The 22,330-nt window shown below is 39.1% G+C and overlaps 1 protein-coding gene across 2 annotated transcripts in view; it reads left to right on the forward strand.

Annotated features, from left to right (window-relative positions):
* Nucleotides 1–22,330, forward strand: part of zfyve9a (zinc finger, FYVE domain containing 9a) — a 121,193-nt gene that overhangs the window by 56,968 nt on the left and 41,895 nt on the right. For both annotated transcript variants that reach the window (XM_028811457.2, XM_028811458.2), the window contains exon 5: nt 1,512–1,688. In XM_028811457.2, the coding sequence (XP_028667290.1) occupies nt 1,512–1,688 (177 nt within the window). The remainder of the gene's footprint in view (nt 1–1,511; nt 1,689–22,330) is intronic.

The raw sequence follows: 22,330 nt of genomic DNA on the forward strand, positions 1-22,330 counted from the left end.
CTATTTTTGCTGTAATTGCCCAGCTGTCTGGTAACTCTTGTCTTACCTCAGTGCCTGTCTTACCTCATCCCTAAACTCAACCGTGCAGTCTTTCTTTTTCAACTTCCACCATTTGATCCTTGGCTCTGCCCTTGATCTCCAACGTCATCCTACAGACCACCATCCTATGCTGTCTAACTACACTTTCCCCTGCCACCACTTTGCAGTCTTTAATCTCCTTCAGATTCATTCTTCTGCATAGGAAATAGTCTGCCTGTGTGCATCTTCCTCCACTATTGTACGTCACACAGTGTTCCTTCCTCTTCTTAAAATATGTATTTACCACAGCCACGCCCATCCTTTTTGCAAAATCCACTATCGTCTGACCTTCTTGATTCCTCTCCTTGATACCATACCTACCCATCCCCTACTCGTTTCCCCTGTTCCCTTCACCAACATGTCCATTGAAATCCGTTCCAATCACCACTTTCTATCAGTTGGGTACACTGTTCATCACTTCATCCAACTCACTCCAGAAATTATCTTTCTCATCCATTGCACACCCAACTTGCTGGACATACACTATGCACTGACAACATTCATCATCACACCTACAATTTCCAGCTTCATAATCATTACTCTGTCTGACACTCTTTTCACTTCCAAAACATTCTTGACATGCTGTTCCTTCAGAATAACTCCTACCCCATTTCTCCTCCCATCCACACCATGATGGGAATATTTGAACCTATCTCTGATCCACATGGCCTTACTTCCCTTCTATTTAGTCTCTTGCGCTTGCACACACAATATATAACCTTTCTTTGCTCCATCATATTGGCTAACTCTCTCACCTCATGAGTCATACTGCAAACATTCAAAGTTCCTATCCTCAGTTCCACTTTCTATCTTCCTCCTCTCCTCTTTCCTCCGGACATGTCTCCCCCCTCTTCTTCTCCTTCTTCAGCCAGATGTAGGCCAATTTCCGCCAGCACCCTGTTGACTAACTGTACTGGCGGCGGTTGTTGTTAACTGTTGTTGTCCGCATGTTGATCTGGCAAAAGTTTGCACCGGATGTCCTTCCTGATGTAACCCTCCTCATTTTTCCGGGTTTGGGACTGGCACTAAAAAGCACACTGGTTTGTGCATGTCCTGTGGCTGGGTTTGCTATGCATTATAAGTTTAAAAATGCAAAAAGTCACCCATTCATTCATTTTCTGTGCCTGGGTTTGTAGTACAGTGTTGCTAGTAACTGAAACCTACCTCATCCTTCCATTGTTGAATGATTATTTTATATAGTAAATATAACTTTTTAACAGTAAAGTAACAGATGGAATATGGAAATATATTAACAGAATGTAGAATGTGTCTTTATGTGAAAGAAATATGCAATATTACTACTAAGCTTTTATAATTAATATTAAATCGTGTTATATAATGATCTGTAAAACTAGTTGCAAAATATTTCAAACTATTTACAATTGCTTGATCATTGTGCCTGACCTCTAACCACCATTTCATTTTATATACAGCTCAAGCATGGGAGAATATGGTTAATGCTTGTAACCAAAGCCCAAATCCGAATAACCCTGCTGAGTACTGTTCAACTATTCCACCAATGCAGCAAGCTCAAGCCTCAGGGGCCCTCAGTTCACCTCCACCTACTGTGATGGTACCAGTTGGAGTTTTAAAACATCCTGGAAATGAAGGTAAAATTTGTTATCTTATGTTAGAGATGTAAAATATGTTTTGATCTGCCCTCATGAATCTCTAAATCAACATTGTGCTTTGATTGAAGGCAGAGGTTAGGGAAGAAATTGTTGTAAAATATGCTTGAATTTATAAAAGGTGGTATTGCATATTTTTTTTTGCATATTTTTTCTACATTTTTCTACATCAACAGACTTTCTTAAATTCAGTTAAGTGTAACCGTGTTTTTCAAAGGATATATTGTAGAAATGGTATTGCTAATTTTGAAGATAAATCCTACCATCACTTGCATCTATACAGTCTTAGACCATGTCAAAATTCTGTTGTGATGGGCGTGGTGCACATTTGTACATTTTGTGGTGAAGACTTCAAGTATAAGTTTGGTATTTTTGAAGTTGAAGATATTTCTTTACAAACCGGGCATATAATAATAATCATAATACATTTTATTTATAAGGCACTTTACATTTGCAGCAAATCTCAAAAGTGCTACATAAAGAAAAATTAACAAACACAAAACAAAATAAAAACAGAGATAAAACAACAATAATTACTGGCATTCTTGTTAATATGCTTTCCTAAATAGAAATGTCTTTAGCTGTTAAAACAGCCCCAAACTGCTGTGTTCTCAGGTTCTCTGGTAGGGCATTACAAAGTTTGGACATAGGGGGGTGAAGGCGGTAGGTATTTGCAAAAATGAGGTTTCTTTTAGTGGATTGTAATATAAGGAGTTCATTAAGATATTGTGGAGCATTTCCAAGAATACACTGATGAGTGAGCAAACAGAGTTTGTACTCAATATGGAGGTGAATAGGGAGCCAATGAAGTGACCGAAGGATTGGTGAAATATGTTCATATTTCCTCATCCTCATCAGGATCCTTGCAGCATTATTTTGAATTTGTTGGGTATCCTGATAATTACAATAGTCCAGCCTGGAGGAGACAAAAGCATGAACCAGCTTTTCAGCATCACAAAGGGAGAGGCAAGGATGGAGTTTGGCTATGTTTCGGAGATGAAGGTGATGGACATGTGTATCAAATGACAGATGGGAGTCTAATTTAACACCCAAATTTGTAACTTGGGGGGGAGAGAGTAATGGTATGACCAGAAACGGAAATACAGTTTACAGACAAATGAAGTTGATGGGGGGGGGGGGGGGGTGTACCAATTAAGAGCTTGTTTTGGTGCTTTTCAGCTTAAGAAAATTCTTATACATCAAGGCCTCAATGTTATCCAAGCAGGAGGAAAGGGTTGATGGAGGTGTAAGAGAAGTCGAATCCAGTTTCACATTGAGCGGTGTATCATCGGCATAGCAATGGAATGAAATGCCATGCTTGCCAATGATGTGACCCGGGGTAGCATATAGTTGTTAAAAAGGGTTGGCCCAAGGACTGATCCTTGTGGGACCCCACAGGTGACAGTGTGGGTACGAGATTTAGCATCCCCCAGGGCCACATACTTGGCCCTATCTGTGAGATAGGACTCGAACCACTCCAGAGCAGTGCCAGAAAGTCCAAATATGTAGTGGAGACAATGGAGAAGAATATTTTTTCTACTGTATCAAATGCAGCTGTGAGGTCCATGAGGATAAGGAGTGATGGAGAGCCCTGGTCAGCAGCCATCTGAAGGTCATTGGTGACTCTGACCAGGGCTGTCCTACTGTGAGAAGATTGGAAACCAGATTGAAATTTTTCAAACATTGAATTTTTTGAGGTTATCCTGAAGCTGGACCAAAACAACCTTTTCCAAAACCTTAGACAAAAATGAAAGGTTGGAAATCGGACGATAGTTTTCTGTATTTGGGTATATATGGATTTGCCACAGGAATCTGTGTTGCAGTGTTCTTCTATTTAAAAAAAATATTTTGCCTGCACAGGCAGTTCACATTGGCATTAACGGAACATGGGTATAGCTAGGAAACAAAGCCTGAAAACTTACTGCATACTGCTGTTTTTCAGGTAAGACAGTTGTTGAATATTATTTTGCAATTACACACACATTTTAAAATAGCTCATGCATGTGATTTTTGAACAAAAAAACCCCACCAATATTGTGAGATTCAGCCATTTTAAAAGAAATCCACCTGTGTGTGCCACCTTAGCACTTTTATTTACTCTTCTGCTAATGTTTTAGAACACACAGCAGAGTGGTTTCCTTCAAATCAGACCAAATCACAGTAAACTGTTCCTGCCCTTTGGTGGGTTATGTTTTGGTTTACATCCATATTTATGTGTGCACTCACATAAGTGAAAAAATGCATTTTTCTTTATAGAAAACTAGGGAACTTCACCCCCTGCTCGCTTCACTTGCCGACCCCCATTTTTGTTTTTCAAGATACACACTTTTAAGATTTTTTTTTCTTTGAATTGTTGCTATTTCATTAGTTTCACTTTTATTTCTGAACTTCTGTAAAAACAATATTTGGAATCTTTCGAGTCCCAATGTGCAGAATCTTTTTAATGAGGTCAGTGAGACGTGTTTATTGACTTTGTACCATAATTCAGAATAAGTTTCTCTGTTTGTAATTTTAGCACAATACAGTTTATTTTTGTATAGCCCAAAATCACACAGGAAGTGCCGCAATGGGCTTTAACAGGCCCTGCCTCTTGACAGCCCTCCAGCTTTGACACTCTAAGAAGACAAGGAAAAACTCCCAAAAAAACTTAGTAGGGAAAAATGGAAGAAACCTTGGGAAAGGCAGTTCAAAGAGAGCCCCTTTCCAGGTAGGTTGGGCGTGCAGTGAGTGTCAAAAGAAGGGGGTCAATACAATACAATACAATACAATACAATACTCAGAACAGAACAAATCCTCAATAAAAAATGAAGTACGGAGCAGAATTTAACAGTAGATGATATCACATAATAAGATTTGGATAATTTTAGACTCCTGGAGACCTCATCCATCAAGCTGCCTCCCCCATTTGGCCATTCCACGGCTGAAACAGTGTTGGGCCAGCCAATCCGATGAAAGAACCCCTCTTTCTCACGATTCCTGCGATCTTCCATCAGGGATGACTTTACCTTAGGCAGGCAAAACAACTTGGCAGGTGGGCCATGGCACCAAGTTCCACATTTGAGTACCGAGAAGAGAAACAGAATAGGTGAGGGTTAGTATCCAATTCTAACTATCATGTTACTTATGTTTTAGTGCTAATGACTAACAACTGAGATGCAGTATGTACAGTTAATCAGCAGCTCTAGTCAGGATATGCTAAACTGAAGTAGTGAGTCTTCAGCCGGGATTTAAAAGCTGAGACTGAAGGAGCATCTCATATAGTAGCAGGCAGACCATTCCACAGTTTAGGGGCCCTGTAACTAAAAGCTCGACCTCCCATTGTTGTTTTATTAATCCTTGGAACCATAAGCAGACCAGCATCTTGAGATCTTAACGTGCGCTCTGGTTTGTAAGTCATAAGTTCAGACAAGTAAGCCGGACCTCGGCCATTTAATGCTTTATATGTTAAAAGAAGGACTTTGAAATCTGCCGTAAACTTAACCAGGAGCCAGTGTAAGGATTTAAGAACTGGAGTTGTGTGTTCATATTTTCTTGTTCTTGTAACAATTCTTGCAGCTGCATTTTGTATTAACTGGAGGCTGTATAAAGAACAGTTTGAACATCCAGTGAACACCGCATTGCAGTAGTCAATCCTACTAGAGATAAATGCATGAATTAATTTCTCAGAATCCTGTTTATTTAGAAAGCGCCTTAATTTCCTAACATTTTTAAGATGGAAGAAACATGTTTTGGACAACTTTGTAATATATGCTTTAAATGACATGCTAGAGTCAAAGATAACTCCTAGATTGCGGGCTGATTCAGTAAAATTAATTGGAATTCCAACTGAGTTAAATGATGACAAAATATTGTTATGATCAGCGTCATTCCCTCCAACAATTAACATCTCTGTTTTATCTGTATTTAAAGACAAGTAGTTCTCATTCATCCACTCTTTTAATTCGCTAACACAACTAATTAAAGACAACATCAGAGAAACTTCATCTAATTTAAATGAAAGGTATAACTGGGTGTCATCTGCATACGAGTGAAAATTAACATTATGTTTCCTAATGATAGATCCCAGTGGAAGCATGTAAAGTGAAAACAGTAAAGGTCCCAGTACTGAGCCCTGCAGGACACCATATTGAACTTCTGTGTATAATGATGGAGTACTGTCAGCACATTTCTGTACATATTGGAATCGATTTGATAAATAAGAACTAAACCAAGCGAGCACGGTGCCTGTAAGCCCAACATCATTTTCTAGCCTGTGTAGTAAAATAGAATGGTCGATGGTGTCAAATGCTGCACTTAAGTCCAACAACATAATTACAGTGGATTTTCCTTCATTGGAGGATATCAGAATGTCGTTTACAACCTGCGTTAGTGCCGTTTCTGTACTATGACCAGTGCGAAAACCAGACAGGAATTTCTCAAATAAATTGTAATGCGTAAGGTGTGACTGAAGCTGATTGGCGACTACTTTTTCTAGTATTTTAGAGAGAAACGGTAGATTTGAAATAGGCCTATAATTATTTAGTATGTGTGGGTCTAGGTCTGACTTTTTAAGTAATGGTTTAATGACTGACACTTTTAGTGTATCAGGTACTGTGCCATGCAATAATGAACTACTGATAATGTTTAGAATAGGTGCTGCAAGAACATTCATTGCACTTTTTACTAGTTTTGTTGGCACTGGATCTAGGAAACAAGTAGTGGGCTTCATTTTAGAAATTAAAGTTAAGACTTCCTGCTCAGTTACAGGATTAAAATTACTAAAGTGCTGAATGCAATGTGAGACAGGGTCTGCTAAGCTAGTATTTGGTTTGTAGTATGATGCAGAGATTTGGGATCTTATATTTTTAATTTTCTCATTGAAGAAGTTCATAAAGTCTGTGCTGCTAATATCTGTTGGTATTTTGCACTGTTGATCTGAATTTCCATTTGTTAATTTAGCCACTGTTCTAAACAGTACCCGAGGATTTTTATTATTGTTATCTATTAATGTAGAATAGTATTCTGAGCGAGCTTTAAAGAGGACTTTTTTATATTTATTAGCACTCTCTGTCCATGCAATTTGAAAGACATGTAGCTTTGTTGATCTCCATCTGCGCTCCAGTTTTTGACACTCTAATTTGAGAGCACGAGTGTTTTCGTTAAACCAGGAGAGCTTCTATGTGCTTTGATCACTTTTGTTTTAAGGGGAGCCACTGTGTCCAGAGCATCTCTCAAGATCACATTATAATGTGATGTTAGCTGATCTAAATTGTTTTCCACATTTACATTTGATGTTAACTGATCTGAATGGTTTTCCGCAGTTACACTCAACTTACTCATTGTATCTATAAATTTTGAGGCATAATTACAATCTGGATGTCGCACTGTCTTTGTTTTAATCTGGGAGAGTGTTGACAAGGGCAGGACTAAATCAAATGTAATTAAGTAGTGATCGGAAATAACTTAATTTAATGGAGTGATATTTAAAGTTTGAATTTCAACTTTGTAAGTTATAATTAAATCTAATGTGTGGTTATGATTATGAGTTGGACCTTTGACAATCTGACAAAATCCTGCTGAATTTAACAAATAAGTAAAACACTTGCTAAAAGTGTCAGTTTTCACATTTGTGTACATTAAAATCCCCCATCAGTACTACATGATCATAATTTATAGCCAAATCAGATAGAAGGTTGCTAAATTCAGTCATGAACAATGAATACGGCCCTGGTGGTCTGTAGACTAGCACTATAATTGTGTTGGAATCTGTTTTAATATTTAAAATGAATGCCTCAAAGGATGTAAAGTTGCCTAAATTTTTAGAAGCGATTTACATTTTATTACAATAATAATTCAAATAATAATTCATTACATTTATATAGCGCTTTTCTTAGTACTCAAAGCGCTATCCACACAGGGAGGAACCGGGAAGCGAACCCACAATCTTCCACAGTCTCCTTACTGCAAAGCAGCAGCACTACCACTGCGCCACCTGTGAGGATAAATGACAATGAATTATTCCAAGGCCTCCTCCTCGACCAAAATCTCTAGACTTATGAAGGAACGAGTAGCCATCTGGTGACACCTCAGCTAGGGGGACAGTGTCACATTTACTAAGCCAGGTTTCAGTGAGAAGACACAGATCAGATTTTGTACTTAATATAATATCATTTACAAAAACAGCTTTAGTGCAAAGAGAACGAATGTTCAATAAGCAGCATTTAAAACTGCACGGTTCTTTCTGAACTGCTGATATATTTTTTGTTTTAATTTGAAGTAAATTTCTATTACAGATGCCCCTGGTGGAGGGTCTGGTTTTATCCCTTGGTCTAATTATACACCTTATTTTTTGGTTAGCAATTAATTTAAGGTTTGTATCAAGACTAAATTTACTGGATGCCCCATGACAAGGATTATGGGTAACAGCTTCAGGAAAGTAACAGGTGGGATAAACAACAGCCTGTGATTTTAGATCACATGACTGTGGCCTGGATGGTGCTCTAATCAGTCAACCAGGCAGTTTTGCTGCCATATTTTGGGATAGTACATAAGGTCCCCTCCAGTTAGGATGAAGACCATCTCTTCTGAAAAATCCAGGCCTTTCCTAAAAATCATCCCAATTGTTCACAAACGCTATGCTTTTGTTTGCACCCCAGGTTTCTAGCCAGCAGTGAAGGGAATGCAATCTTCTATAAATCACATCCCCTCTATGTAATCTTGGTAAGGGGCCACATACAACTAAATTCCGACATTTTCTTTTGGCTTTGATGCATAGAGAGATGAAGTTCCTTTTTAATACCTCAGATTGCTGTGAATAAATATCATTAGTGCTGACATGCAGCAATAAGGTAGATACTTCATCGTCGGCGACACGGTCCAATGCAGCCTCTATGCCAGAAATCTTGACCACTGCGAGGCACTTAACATTAACTGCTGGTTTAACACAGTTTGGAATTCTAACTTTCCGCACTACGGAATCGCCAATTATGAGCACTTTCTTATTCTCAGTTTCCACAGGCGCGCTGCGGAGTGCTGAGAATCTGTTCTGGGTCCGAATTGGTGACCTGGGTGCCGGGGGACTACATTTTGGATTCTTAGACCCCCGTCTTACTGTTACCCACTTGCCCTGTGGCTGAATTGGTGCTGCTGACTTTGGCCGTGCACTGACTACAGTGGGGCCTGGAGAGACTGAAGCCGAATCAGAAGTAGCCGAATTGTCTAAACAAACCGAGTCGATCCAATTTTCGGTTTGCCTAATCGCTATCAGATTCCTAACGCGGTCCTCCAATTCGCGTATTTTCCCAACCAACTCTAAATTAACTAAACACTTTTGGCAGGTGAAGCTGTCTACAATGTCGGCCAGAAATCCTGAACTGTACATGCTGCAGGACACACAACATATAAACATGCCCTCAACGGGCAGAGAGCAGATAGAACTTACGTTTAGTATTGATGTCATCCTCTCCGTTTTCTTTAGTTACTTAAGTGCTTTCTGTTTCAGAGACCGCTTCCGCCTGAGTGAGAGAGAGAGAAAATCAGTCAGCTGATATTACCCAATGTCCATATATTCGATCTCTATTCGTCTTTTCATTATTTTTCCGAGTAATAATTTCTCTTTCTTTGCACTAATGTGATGTTTACTTTCTTTGTTTTGATACTGTCGTTTATTTCTGCTTTCATATTCTATATCTTGCTCTGCATGTGTTTTGCGCCTATCTTTTTTTTGAGGCTTTTGAATTCCAGTTTTCATTATCTCTAACCTGCTCTGCATACAGATGCTGGTCATAAAATTAGAATATCATGACAAAGTAGATTTATTTCAGTAATTCCATTCAAAAAAGTGAAACTTGTATATTAGATTCATTCATTACACACAGACTGATGTATTTCAAATGTTTATTTCTTTTAATGTTGATGATTATAACTGACAACTAATGAAAGTCCCAAATTCAGTATCTCGGAAAATTAGAATATTGTGAAAAGGTTCAATATTGAAGACACCTGGTGCCACACTCTAATCAGCTAATTAACTCAAAACACCTGTAAAAGCCTTTAAATGGTTTCTCAGTCTAGTTCTGTAGGCTACACAATCATGGGGAAGACTGCTGACTTGACAGTTGTCCAAAAGATGACCATTGACACCTTGTACAAGGAGGGCAAGACACAAAAGGTCATTGCTAAAGAGGCTGGCTGTTCACAGAGCTCTGTGTCCAAGCACATTAATAGAGAGGCGAAGGGAAGGACAAGATGTGGTAGAAAAAAGTGTACAAGCAATAGGGATAACCGCACCCTGGTGAGGATTGTGAAACAAAACCCATTCAAAAATGTGGGGGAGATTCACAAAGAGTGGACTGCAGCTGGAGTCAGCGCTTCAAGAACCACCACGTACAGACGTATGCAAGACATGGGTTTCAGCTGTCGCATTCCTTGTCTCAAGCCACTCTTGAACAAGAGACAGCGTCAGAAGCATCTCGCCTGGGCTAAAGACAAAAAGGACTGGACTGCTGCTGAGTGGTCCAAAGTTATGCTCTCTGATGAAAGTAAATTTTGCATTTCCTTTGGAAATCAAGGTCCCAGAGTCTGGAGGAAGAGAGGAGAGGCACAGAATCCACTTTGCGTGAGGTCCAGTGTAAAGTTTCCACAGTCAGTGATGGTTTGGGGTGCCATGTCATCTGCTGGTGTTGGTCCATTGTGTTTTCTGAGGTCCAAGGTCAACACAGCCGTCTACCAGGAAGTTTTAGAGCACTTCATGCTTCCTGCTGCTGACGAACTTTATGGAGATGCAGATTTCATTTTCCAACAGGACCTGGCACCTGCACACAGTGTCAAAGCTACCAGTACCTGGTTTAAGGACCATGGTATCCCTGTTCTTGATTGGCCAGCAAACTCCATCCATCCATCCATTGTCTCCTGCTTATCCGAGGTCGGGTCGCGGGGGCAGCAGCTTGAGCAGAGATGTCCAGACTTCCCTCTCCCCGGCCACTTCTTCTAGCACTTCCGGGAGAATCCCAAGGCGTTCCCAGGCCAGTCGAGAGACATAGTCCCTCCAGCGTGTCCTGGGTCTTCCCCGGGGCCTCCTCCCGGTTAGACGTGCCCAGAACACCTCACCAGGGAGGCGTCCAGGAGGCATCCTGATCAGATGCCCGAGCCACCTCATCTGACTCCTCTCGATGCGGAGGAGCAGCGGCTCTACTCTGAGCCCCTCCCGGATGACTGAGCTTCTCACCCTATCTTTAAGGGAAAGCCCAGACACCCTGCGGAGGAAACTCATTTCAGCCGCTTGTATTCGCGATCTCGTTCTTTCGGTCACTACCCATAGCTCATGACCATAGGTGAGGGTAGGAACATAGATCGACTGGTAAATTGAGAGCTTCGCCTTGCGGCTGAGCTCCTTTTTCACCACGACAGACCGATGCAGCGCCCGCATTACTGCGGATGCCGCACCGATCCGCCTGTTGATCTCACGCTCCATTCTTCCCTCACTCGTGAACAAGACCCCGAGATACTTGAACTCCTCCACTTGGGGCAGGATCTCGCTACCAACCCTGAGAGGGCACTCCACCCTTTTCTGGCTGAGAACCATGGTCTCGGATTTGGAGGTGCTGATTCTCATCCCAGCCGCTTCACACTCGGCTGCGAACCGATCCAGAGAGAGCTGAAGATCACGGCCTGATGAAGCAAACAGGACAACATTATCTGCAAAAAGCAGTGACCCAATCCTGAGCCCACCAAACTGGACCCCCTCAACGCCCTGGCTGCGCCTAGAAATTCTGTCCATAAAAGTTATGAACAGAATCGGTGACAAAGGGCAGCCCTGGCGGAGTCCAACTCTCACTGGAAACGGGTTCGACGTACTGCCGGCAATGCGGACCAAGCTCTGGCACCGATCATACAGGGACCGAACAGCCCTTATCAGGGGGGCCGGTACCCCATACTCTCTCAGTACCCCCCACAGGATTCCCCGAGGGACACGGTCGAATGCCTTTTCCAAGTCCACAAAACACATGTAGACTGGTTGGGCAAACTCCCATGCACCCTCCAGGACCCTGCTAAGGGTATAGAGCTGGTCCACTGTTCCGCGACCAGGACGAAAACCACACTGTTCCTCCTGAATCCTCCCCTCCTTTAACCACCACCTTATCGTGGTGGAGGGGTTTGCGTGTCCCAATGATCCTAGGAGCTCTGTTGTCCGGGGCTTTATGCCCCTGGTAGGGCCACCCAAGGCAAACTGGTCCTAGGTGAGGGATGAGACAAAGAGCGGTTAAACAAACCTCCTATGATGAACAACAATTTTGGACGGCGTTTTCCCTTGCCCGGACGCGGGTCACCGGGGCCCCACTCTGGAGCCAGGCCTGGAGGTGGGGCTCGATGTCGAGCGCCTGGTGGCCGGGCCTGCACCCATGGGGCTCGGCCGGGCACAGCCCGAAGAGGCAACGTGGGTCCCCCTTCCCATGGGCTCACCACCTATGGGAGGGGCCAAGGAGGTCGGGTGCAGTGTGAGTTGGGTGGTGGCCGAAGGCGGGGACCTTGGCGGTCCGATCCTCAGCTACAGAAGCTGGCCAGCAAACTCGCCTGACCTTAACCCCATAGAAAATCTATGGGGTATTGTGAAGAGGAAGATGCAATACGCCACACCCAACAATTCAGAAGAGCTGAAGACCACTATCAGAGCAACATGGGCTCTCATAACACCTGAGCAGTGCCACAGACTGATCAACTCCATGCCACGCCGCATTGCTGCAGTAATCCAGGCCAAAGGAGCCCCAACTAAATATTGAGTGCTGTACATGCGCATAGTTTTCATGTTCATACCTTTCAGTTGGCCAACATTTCTAAAAATCCTTTTTTTGCATTGGTCTTAATTGATATTCTAATTTTCCGAGATACTGAATTTGGGACTTTCATTAGTTGTCAGTTGTAATCATCAACATTAAAAGAAATAAACATTTGAAATACATCAGTCTGTGTGTAATGAATGAATCTAATATACAAGTTTCACTTTTTGAATGGAATTACTGAAATAAATCTACTTTGTCATGATATTCTAATTTTATGACCAGCACCTGTATACAAGTTTCACTTTTTGAATGGAATTACTGAAATAAATCAACTTTGTCATGATATTCTAATTTTATGACCAGCACCTGTATGTTTGGCCCCCTTGTTTTTTAACCTCTTTATGACATTTTACTTTGTTTTCTACTGTCTCTTATTTCTGACCTCGCTTTATCCTGCTTTTGTTTTAATGACACCTGGTCCGTGGTGATTATTTTCCCTTTCTCGAGCAATAATATCATATTTGTTTGCGCTACTGAGATCTTTGCTTTCTTTTTTTTTATACTTTCTAATTTTCCTACTTTCATATTCTTTATCTTTCTCCACATGTGTATCGCGCCAACATTTTTTTCTTTGAGCCTTTCAAATTCCATTGCTTTCATAATCTCTAACCTGCTCTGCATGTGTATAGTGCCAAAGTCCGGATTGGAAGTGCTTTTTTTTTCAGTTCGACTTGTTCCAGCCTGATAATTACTTTCCTTATTTTCTGAACTTGCACCTAGATTATTCTTTTTCTTGTTTGTCTCTCCAACGCTTTTGAGTCTTTTCTCCGCGCTGCTTTCTTCTTCGCTTAGTCGTCTATGTTTCATCTATAACGTGTTATCTTTATATGCTTTATATGCGCTGAGAGCCCCGGATCTATGTGTGCTCAAAGCCAAAACACGACTGAGTGTGTTGCTGCCCGTGCTCTTATTTGGTTGTAAGTAGGGCGTGTCTTGCAAGAATCTCATGTTCTACGTCATCGCGAGACGCTCCTTGGCCAATCTCTTTAGTCTAGTGGGTCTTTTGAGTGTCTTCTGTGATCTTAACGTGAAGATCATGTCTCGACGCCCTACTGTTTCTCTGCAGGATTTTTTTTTTATAATAGAGAGAATAGTGCAAGGGATATGTGACAAAATGATTATTTCCAGATCCCTTTTGTTGACATAAAAATGTATATTATTGAAACTCAAAAGAAAATATATGGTAAATTTTGGTTTTTATTTTTTGGTGGTGCTTCATTATGCGTTGCCTTCTTTGTAAAACACCAATGCAGGTAAGATTTTTTTTTTAAAAAAAAATATAGAAATTGCTGGACTTTGGAACACAGTTTTGCATGGCAAATGCGTATATACCATGTTTGCAAAGAAATAACTTTGACTTGAAAAATACCAAATGTATCGTTTAAGGGTTGTGAGGAAGTTTAGCACTGTTGGTCTCCACCTTAACAATTCCTTAGTGGCATGCTTTATATTTGTGTTTATTTCAACAATAATTTCTTTGAAGTGATTGGGCTAATAGCTTTCAAACTTATGCTTTTATTGAAATGCTTTTGACATCATTTTTGAAATAATTTTGCTTGAACTGTTATAATTTTATTGTGGCCAAAGTTTGAATTTAATGTTTAAAAATTAAAACACATTTTAATTCAGTTCAATTATTTATATTCTTGGGTTCTTTTCTTTAATAACAACAGGGACAGAGTGCTTTCACATATTTACAGCTAAATAATCCTCTTTAATAAAATCCCTGTGTGCGTCCTGGTGTCTGTGTGTATGTCTTCTGGTGAAGTGTGCATGTGTGGGGCACGGTGCGATGCGCGATATTACTGTCAGGGAAAGTTACAGGCGTTTTACGGAAATACAAACCAGTATTACTGCGAGAGGAAATTAAAGGTACACAATACAGTGACGCATATTACAGCCACATACACGCCAGTATTACTGTCAGAAAAAATTAAAGGTATATTACCGACGCGCACGCCTTTATTACCGCCAGAGAAAATTAAAGGTATATTACGGACGTACAAGCCAGTGGACGTACAAGACAGTACCTGTATTAATGTCACAGAAAATTAAAGACACACAATACACGGTGGCAGCCCACGAAGAACGGTCAGCACAGCAAGTAAACATCAACAAAAGAAAGGCAGAAAGACAAAGAAAAATACGCCCAACAAACAGAATGAGGTCAAGGTCCCTTGCCATTTAATATAGACTGTTCCTACTAATGTTTATGCCCTACTGTTCTAGCGCCCATTATTGTAACGAGCTTAATGACTAGTGTAACAATAAAAAAATAAACCTTACTAATTAGTTTAGTTTGTAGCAGGTATTAGATGCTTAGATTTACACCGGCCTAAACGGTTATTTGTTTTTGTTTATTTCTGGGACTCCAGGAAAGCACACATTCAGATATAGAAGTGCATGATAAAGTAGCTCCAATGAATTGCCAATAAAGAATATATTAACCTCCTTAGCTTTAGACCTGAGCGTCACTTGGGAAACTGTATAGATGCATATCACGTAAGTGTTAGACCTAAGGATTACTCGGGCTGTCAAAGTGGCAGCAGCGTTAGTGCCGAGGAAGGGATCATGCTACTATTATCCTTACCAAGATGTTGGATTGTTTATTTCACCATGCTTCAATTCAAACCACACAAGCAACACGTTTTGACAATATATATGGTACTAGCAAAATTCCTGCGCTTCGCAGCGGAGAAGTAGTGTGTTAAAGAGGTTATGTAAACATATATATACATATCTACATATCTACATATACACATATCTACATATACATATACAGTAATCCCTCCTCCATCGCGGGGGTTGCGTTCCAGAGCCACCCGCGAAATAAGAAAATCCGCGAAGTAGAAACCATATGTTTATATGGTTATATTTATATTGTCATGCTTGGGTCACAGATTTGCGCAGAAACACATGAGGTTGTAGAGAGACAGGAACATTATTCAAACACTGCAAACAAACATTTGTCTCTTTTTCAAAAGTTTTAAACTGTGCTCCATGACAAGACAGAGATGACAGTTCTGTCTCACAATTAAAAGAATGCAAACATATCTTCCTCTTCAAAGGAGTGGCGTGTCAGGAGCACAGAATGTCACATAGATAGAGAAAACAATCTCTAGCAACAAATCAATAGGGCTGTTTGGCTTTTAAGTATGCGAAGCACCGCGGCACAAAGCTGTTGAAGGCGGCAGCTCACACCCCCTCCGTCAGGAGCAGGAGAGAGAGATAGATAGAGACAGAGTTTGTTTTTCAGTCAAAAATCAATACGTGCCCTTCGAGCTTTTAAGTATGCGAAGCACCGTGCAGGCCATGTCGTTTCAGGAAGCAGCTGCACAAAAGATAGCAACGTGAAGATAATCTTTCAGCATTTTTAGACGAGCATCCGTATCGTCTAGGTGTGCGAACAGCCCCCCCTGCTCAATCCCCATACGTCAGGATCAGAGAAAGTCCGCGCAAGAGAGAGAGAAGAGTAAGCAATCTAGCTTCTCAGCCATCTGCCAATAGCGTACCTTGTATGAAATCAACTGGGCAAACCAACTGAGGAAGCATGTACCAGAAATTAAAAGACCCATTGTCCGCAGAAATCCGCGAACCAGCAAAAAATCCGCGATATATATTTAAATATGCTTACACATAAAATCCGCGATGGAGTGAAGCCGCGAAAGGCGAAGCGCGATATAGCGAGGGATCACTGTATATATATACATACATATACACATCCACATATACTGTACATATATATACATATACAAATTTACACATCTACATATATATATACATATGTACATATATATATACATATAAATATATACATATCTAAATATATATACACATATATATATACATATGCACACACACACATATATATATATATATATAAAAATATATATATATAAATATATATATATAAATATATATATATATATAAATATATATATATAAATATTGACACACATATATACATACGTATATTGACACACATATATACATACGTATATTGACACACATATATAGCAAAATACCCGCGCTTCACAGCGAGAAGTAGTGTGTTAAAGAGGTTATGTAAACATATATATACATATATACACATATCTACATATACATATATACATATAAATATATATATATATACAGTATATACATATACACATCCACATATATATATACACACACACACACACACACATATATATATATATATATATATATATATATATATATATATATATATATATATATATATATATATATATATATATATCAACATATATATACACACATACATATATATATCAACATATATATGCACACATACATAAACGCACACATATACATCCATCCATCCATACTCTTCATATATACATATATAAATACATAGTGCGTTGTAACACGGGCTGTGATTGTTGCATGGGAGGGAGACGACAAATCACAGCTTCCCGCTTTCTAATCGGGCCTGTGATTGGTGCTTTGACAGATGCCCAGATCCCACAGTATCTCCCCTTAGGAGTGTCGTTAGGCAAGTGTAATTGAATAGCGGTGCTGCAAGTTTAGCTTTACACCTGTTTTTAAGGCTTATTGACTGAAAGGGGCTTTCATGAAAAAACTTAAGGCTTTGCTACAGGATACACCCTCCACAAGTTAAGGAAGTAAAAATAAAGGTATATATTTCTGTTTTATTTAACCCTTCTAAGTTTGTATGCGGGCGGCATGGTGGCGCAGTGAAAGGTGCCAGTTAGGAGTTTCGCTTCCCTGTGTGGAGTTTGAATGTTCTCCCCATGTCTGTCTGGGTTTCCTCCGGGTACTCCGGTTTCCTCCCACAGTCCAAAGACATGTAGGTTAGGTGCATTGGCGATTCTAAATTGTCCGTGGTGTGTGGGTGTGTGCGCCCTGCGGTGGGCTGGCACCTTGCCCGGGGTTTGTTTCCTGCCTTGTGCCCTGTGTTGGCAGGGGTTGGATCCTGTATTTAGGATATAGCGGGTTGGATAATGGATGGATGGACATTTGTATGCATAGCCCTATTTGCCCGTTTTCGTTTTTTTTCTTTCTTCAGTAATATTTCAGCAAACCCGGAGCTTGTCAGTTCAAATCCTGGTACTGACACCACTGTGTGACCCTGAGGAAGTCACTTCAACCTGCCTGTGCTGCAAAAAACAAAAGTAATGTAACAAATTGTACCTCAGATGTTGCAAGTTGCTGGAATAAAGGGCATAAGTAAAATAGATCAATATGTATTATACACATAGGAAGTATTAATTTATTTTCAGTTAAGTCATCTGCAGCAAACCTTTATAAATGAGGGTTTCTCCTTTTTAGATAGTGCAAACTGTTTCTTCTTCATTGAGGTTTTCTCTTGGAGAGCTTTTTTCATTTCATTGAAAATTAAAGCAGCAGCTGCCAAAATATGTAGCTTTCTTATTAATTTTTCAACATTGTGTAAAATAACTTTATAAAGTAACATAAAAGGTTTTAAATACTGGTTATCCTTTTACACTAAAAATATTACTAAAGAGATACAAAAAAAAAGTAAATGCATATGTTCTTTTCTGTAAGGAGATTAAATATTACTGAAGAAAGAAAAAAAAAAAAAACTAAAACAGCCAAATGGGGCTATGCATACGAACTTAAAAGGTTTAAATAAAAACAGAAATATATAATTTTATTTTTACTTCCTTAACTTGTGGAGGGTGTATCCTGTAGCAAAGCCCTAACTTTTTTCGTGAAAGCCCGTTTCAGTCAATAAGTCCCTTAAAAACAGGTTGTAAAGATATTGACAAATAAGCTACGCAAACCCACCAAGACATGGAATTGTTTAAATCAAGTATCATTACATCTGCCTTTCTTAAAGAGAAGTAAGGCAGTACTTATAAGCTTACATATATATATATATATATATATATATATATATATATATAGACATACATACATACATATATCTATATATATCTATATATATCTATATATATCTATATCTATATTAAGGATCAGTTTTTTTGTGAAGCAGCCTTAACATAGCTTTTTCCGCTGTTTTATAAACGAACGCCAAGGAAGGAGCCTTTTTATTAAATGCAAGGGTTCTTTCGCTTTTTTTTTTCTTTTTTTTTTACGATTGTTATAGTTTCTGTTTGTATACCACGTTGTCAGTTCAGCACTCCGGTTGTAATATGACCAAGCTGTGCAAGCACACTCTTGAGAATGCAACGTATAGTTGTACAGGAGAAAAGCAATCTTGCCTGAAATCAATGGCAACCTTTTGTAGGTCTATGAACTTAATTTAAACTTTTAGGTTTACATGGTGCTTTGTTTCCGAAGTACCCTGCACTAATGAATATGTCTGTATGCGTCATTCGCTCAAATCCCCGCGCTTTGCACCGACGAAGTACTGCTTTTAAATTTTTATTAAGAAGAAAAGAAAACCTTTTTAAATTGAGAGAAAATATACCAATAACAATTTGTTAAGGATCTCTTTTTTGTGAAGCTGCCTTTACTCGAGTGATCACTTCGAGCTGACTTGCTGGCTAACCATAAGCGTTACCTGGTAGGTAACCACCCATACAATCAGATTGTGAATTAGACTACGAATGGCGTGAATGTAATTACTGGCATAATTACTGCTGTCAAATAAATGAACCACACGCCATGGTGCAATTTTTAGGGGCTTAGCCTCTAGCGCTGACGTCCAAGGTTCGATTCCTGTAAGGGAGTGAAGTGAGCGCTTTGCACCGGCGAAGTACTGCTTTTAAATTTTTATTAAGAAGAAAAGAAAACCTTTTTAAATTAAGTCTTAAAAAGAGCTGTAAAGATATTGACAATAAGCTACGCAAACCCACCAAGACATGCAATCGTTTAAATCAAGGCGTGAGTCGAAAAACACCATCCCATAATATTAGTTAACGATTAACACATTTCTATATGTATTGTAAGCATACAATACAACTGATAATATGTTGCGCTTATTGATCTGGTGTACCGACATTTTTGCTTGTTTAACGGCTGAAATCCAACGTGGTTTGTGCCCTTCAGAATGAAAACAGTTTGCATTTATCTTTTAATAAAAGGTGAGCTTTTAAGCCTGAGAGATCACCCCGTAAATCCACACGTTTAATTGCACATGTGTTAATATGTATGCTTACACGAACTTAAAAGGTTTAAATAAAACTGAAATATATACCTTTTATTTTTAGTTTCTTAACTTGTGGAGGGTGTATCCTGTAGCAAAGCCCTAACTTTTTTCGTGAAAGCCCGTTTCAGTCAATAATTTTTAAAACAGGTGTAAAGATATTGACAATAAGCTACACAAACCCACCAAGACATGGAATCGTTTAAATCAAGGCGCGAGTCGAAAAACACCATCCATACTATTAGTTAACGATTAACACATTTTCTATATGTATTGTAAGCATACAATACAACTGATAATATGTTGCGCTTATTTATCTGGTGTACCGACATTTTTGCGCGTTTAAAACGGCTGAAATCTAACGTGGTTTGTGCCCTTCAGAATGAAAACAGTTACCATTTACCTTTTTAATAAAAGGCGAGCTTTTAAGCCTGAGAAATCACCCCGTAAATGCACACGTTTAATTGCACATGTGTTAATATGTATGCTTACACAGTATTAAAAGACACTCAACAATGTCATTTACCTTTGTTCCCGTGTTTGATAAAAGGCGAGCTTTTAAGCCTGAGAAATCACCCCGTAAATGCACACGATTAATTGCACGTGTTTAATATGTATGCTTACACAGTATTAAAAGACACTCAAATAATTAACGTCATTTACCTTCGTTCCCACCGCTTTGACTCGTGCTGTAAATCTCTTCCTTGTTTTTAGTTCATGTGATTACGTAGGAGGCGTGATGACGCGATACGTGACTCCGCCTCCTCCATTAGAGTATATGGACAAAAAGCAGGTTCCAGTTATGACCATTACGCGTAGAATTTCGAAATGAAACCTGCCTAACTTTTGTAAGTAAGCTGTAAGGAATGAGCCTGCCAAATTTCAGCCTTCTACCTACACAGGAAGTTGGGAGAATTAGTGATGAGTGAGTCAGTCAGTGAGTGAGTCAGTGAGGGCTTTGCCTTTTATTAATTAGTATAGATTAACATTATTTTTATGATTCATTATTTTTTGTATCACTATTATACTTTCTACACTTCTGACTTTGTGTTTTGCATGTTTTATAGTAGAAAGATGAGATATAATAAATGTAATTTTTGAAGCCAAAAAAAATGCAACACTTTGTATATGTTTTTCTGAGTAAAAATGTAACACTAAGGAGGTTAAACAAATAAAGACAAAAAAAAAAAATTAAACAAACAAAGCCACCCAAAAGCCCACCCAATTTCCCCGAAAGCAATAATTAAGTAACACTAAACAAAATGAAACCTGAGAAAACACTGTACATAAAATTGTAAACACTCACAGTAGAAGTCCATGTACATTCCGGTACAACAGATACAGATTATGATGGAGAGTGGAATGATAAACTCCTGTGAACAGACCTCTGAATGAAATGTAGTTTTATCCTACCAGGTTCCAGTTTTTTGCGTCAAGATTTGAAGTGAGCCATATGCAACCAAGGTGAAATCACACAATCAAGCAGATGTAGGAACAAGAACATAAGTCTAGAAAAACTGTAATCCGTGGTAGAGGTTGTAATATGATTGAGGGGCAAATGTTGAAAGAAATGATCATGGTTCCATGTTGCTGTCTTACGGCTCCTTTTTAAAAGCAATATCTCATTATCTTCCTCCATCCAGCAACCCCTGTGGAAGCCTGACACTGCCCTATAGCATAGCTCTTTCGGTATTGCTGGGAATTGACATCCATATTAAGTAGCACTGCTACATGGTTGCTGTACATATTCTTTTAAATACAGTTTAATTTTTTATTTAATTTGTGACTTGAAGACAAATTAGCAAACTCAAGCTCTCTTAGTTAAGTGGTGAGTATAATGTAAGCACAGGACTTTAGATGATAGATGTCCTAGTGGTACTGATGCTGTTCTATTCTTTTTGGAATTAATTTATTCTTTGAGTGTGTATTTTATTTTTGAGTATATTTTTCCTCCTCATCCTCCTTTTATTAGTAGAACCGAGTAGTACCAAATAAGTGACTATGACAATACTATTCTATTGACCTTTCGTCCTTGATCTCTGAGGAGGGTTTATGTACATCCTCAGCGTTTAATTTCTTTGAGGATTACTTCTTTGACTAGGCTATGTATTAAGCAGGTAGTTGTTGATGGATTTGTGGTTTACAATCATTGATGGACCATGCATTGGTGACTCACTCTTCTTATTGACTTATGCAACAGATAAGTTACACTTGATTAAACTGTACCACATCATAACTATTCTTTTACAGCTCCTGTTAATCATTTTGTAGATCAGAACTTGGGCATTATATATTAAGTCTTACCACAGGGACAGGTATATACTGTAGTAGTAGGTATGTTTTTCACCATTCGTGCATTGGTTGAGCGATTGGCTTACAATGGGATGACCTTCATGTATATGCCTTTATAGATCTGTTTACTTTGTTGAGAGTGCAGTCGTCAGGACAAATAAACTATTTTTTTTTTTTTTTTTATAAATAGGTATACATCAATAAGTTTTAAGAAGTATAGAAATTTGCTTAATGAAGGCTTAATCATTGTTAAAGTTAACACCTGAATTTGAATTGGCTTAAACTGAAATTAAAACCTTTTAAATTAAGATTTTTTTTTTCAGATTTTCAGTACTATTTATGGAGTTAGCTACCAGGAAAATAAATTGTTTTTGCTTATGATAAAACCAAATAAT

The sequence above is a fragment of the Erpetoichthys calabaricus genome, chromosome 10 (assembly GCF_900747795.2).
Source record: "Erpetoichthys calabaricus chromosome 10, fErpCal1.3, whole genome shotgun sequence".
Taxonomy (NCBI): domain Eukaryota; kingdom Metazoa; phylum Chordata; class Cladistia; order Polypteriformes; family Polypteridae; genus Erpetoichthys; species Erpetoichthys calabaricus.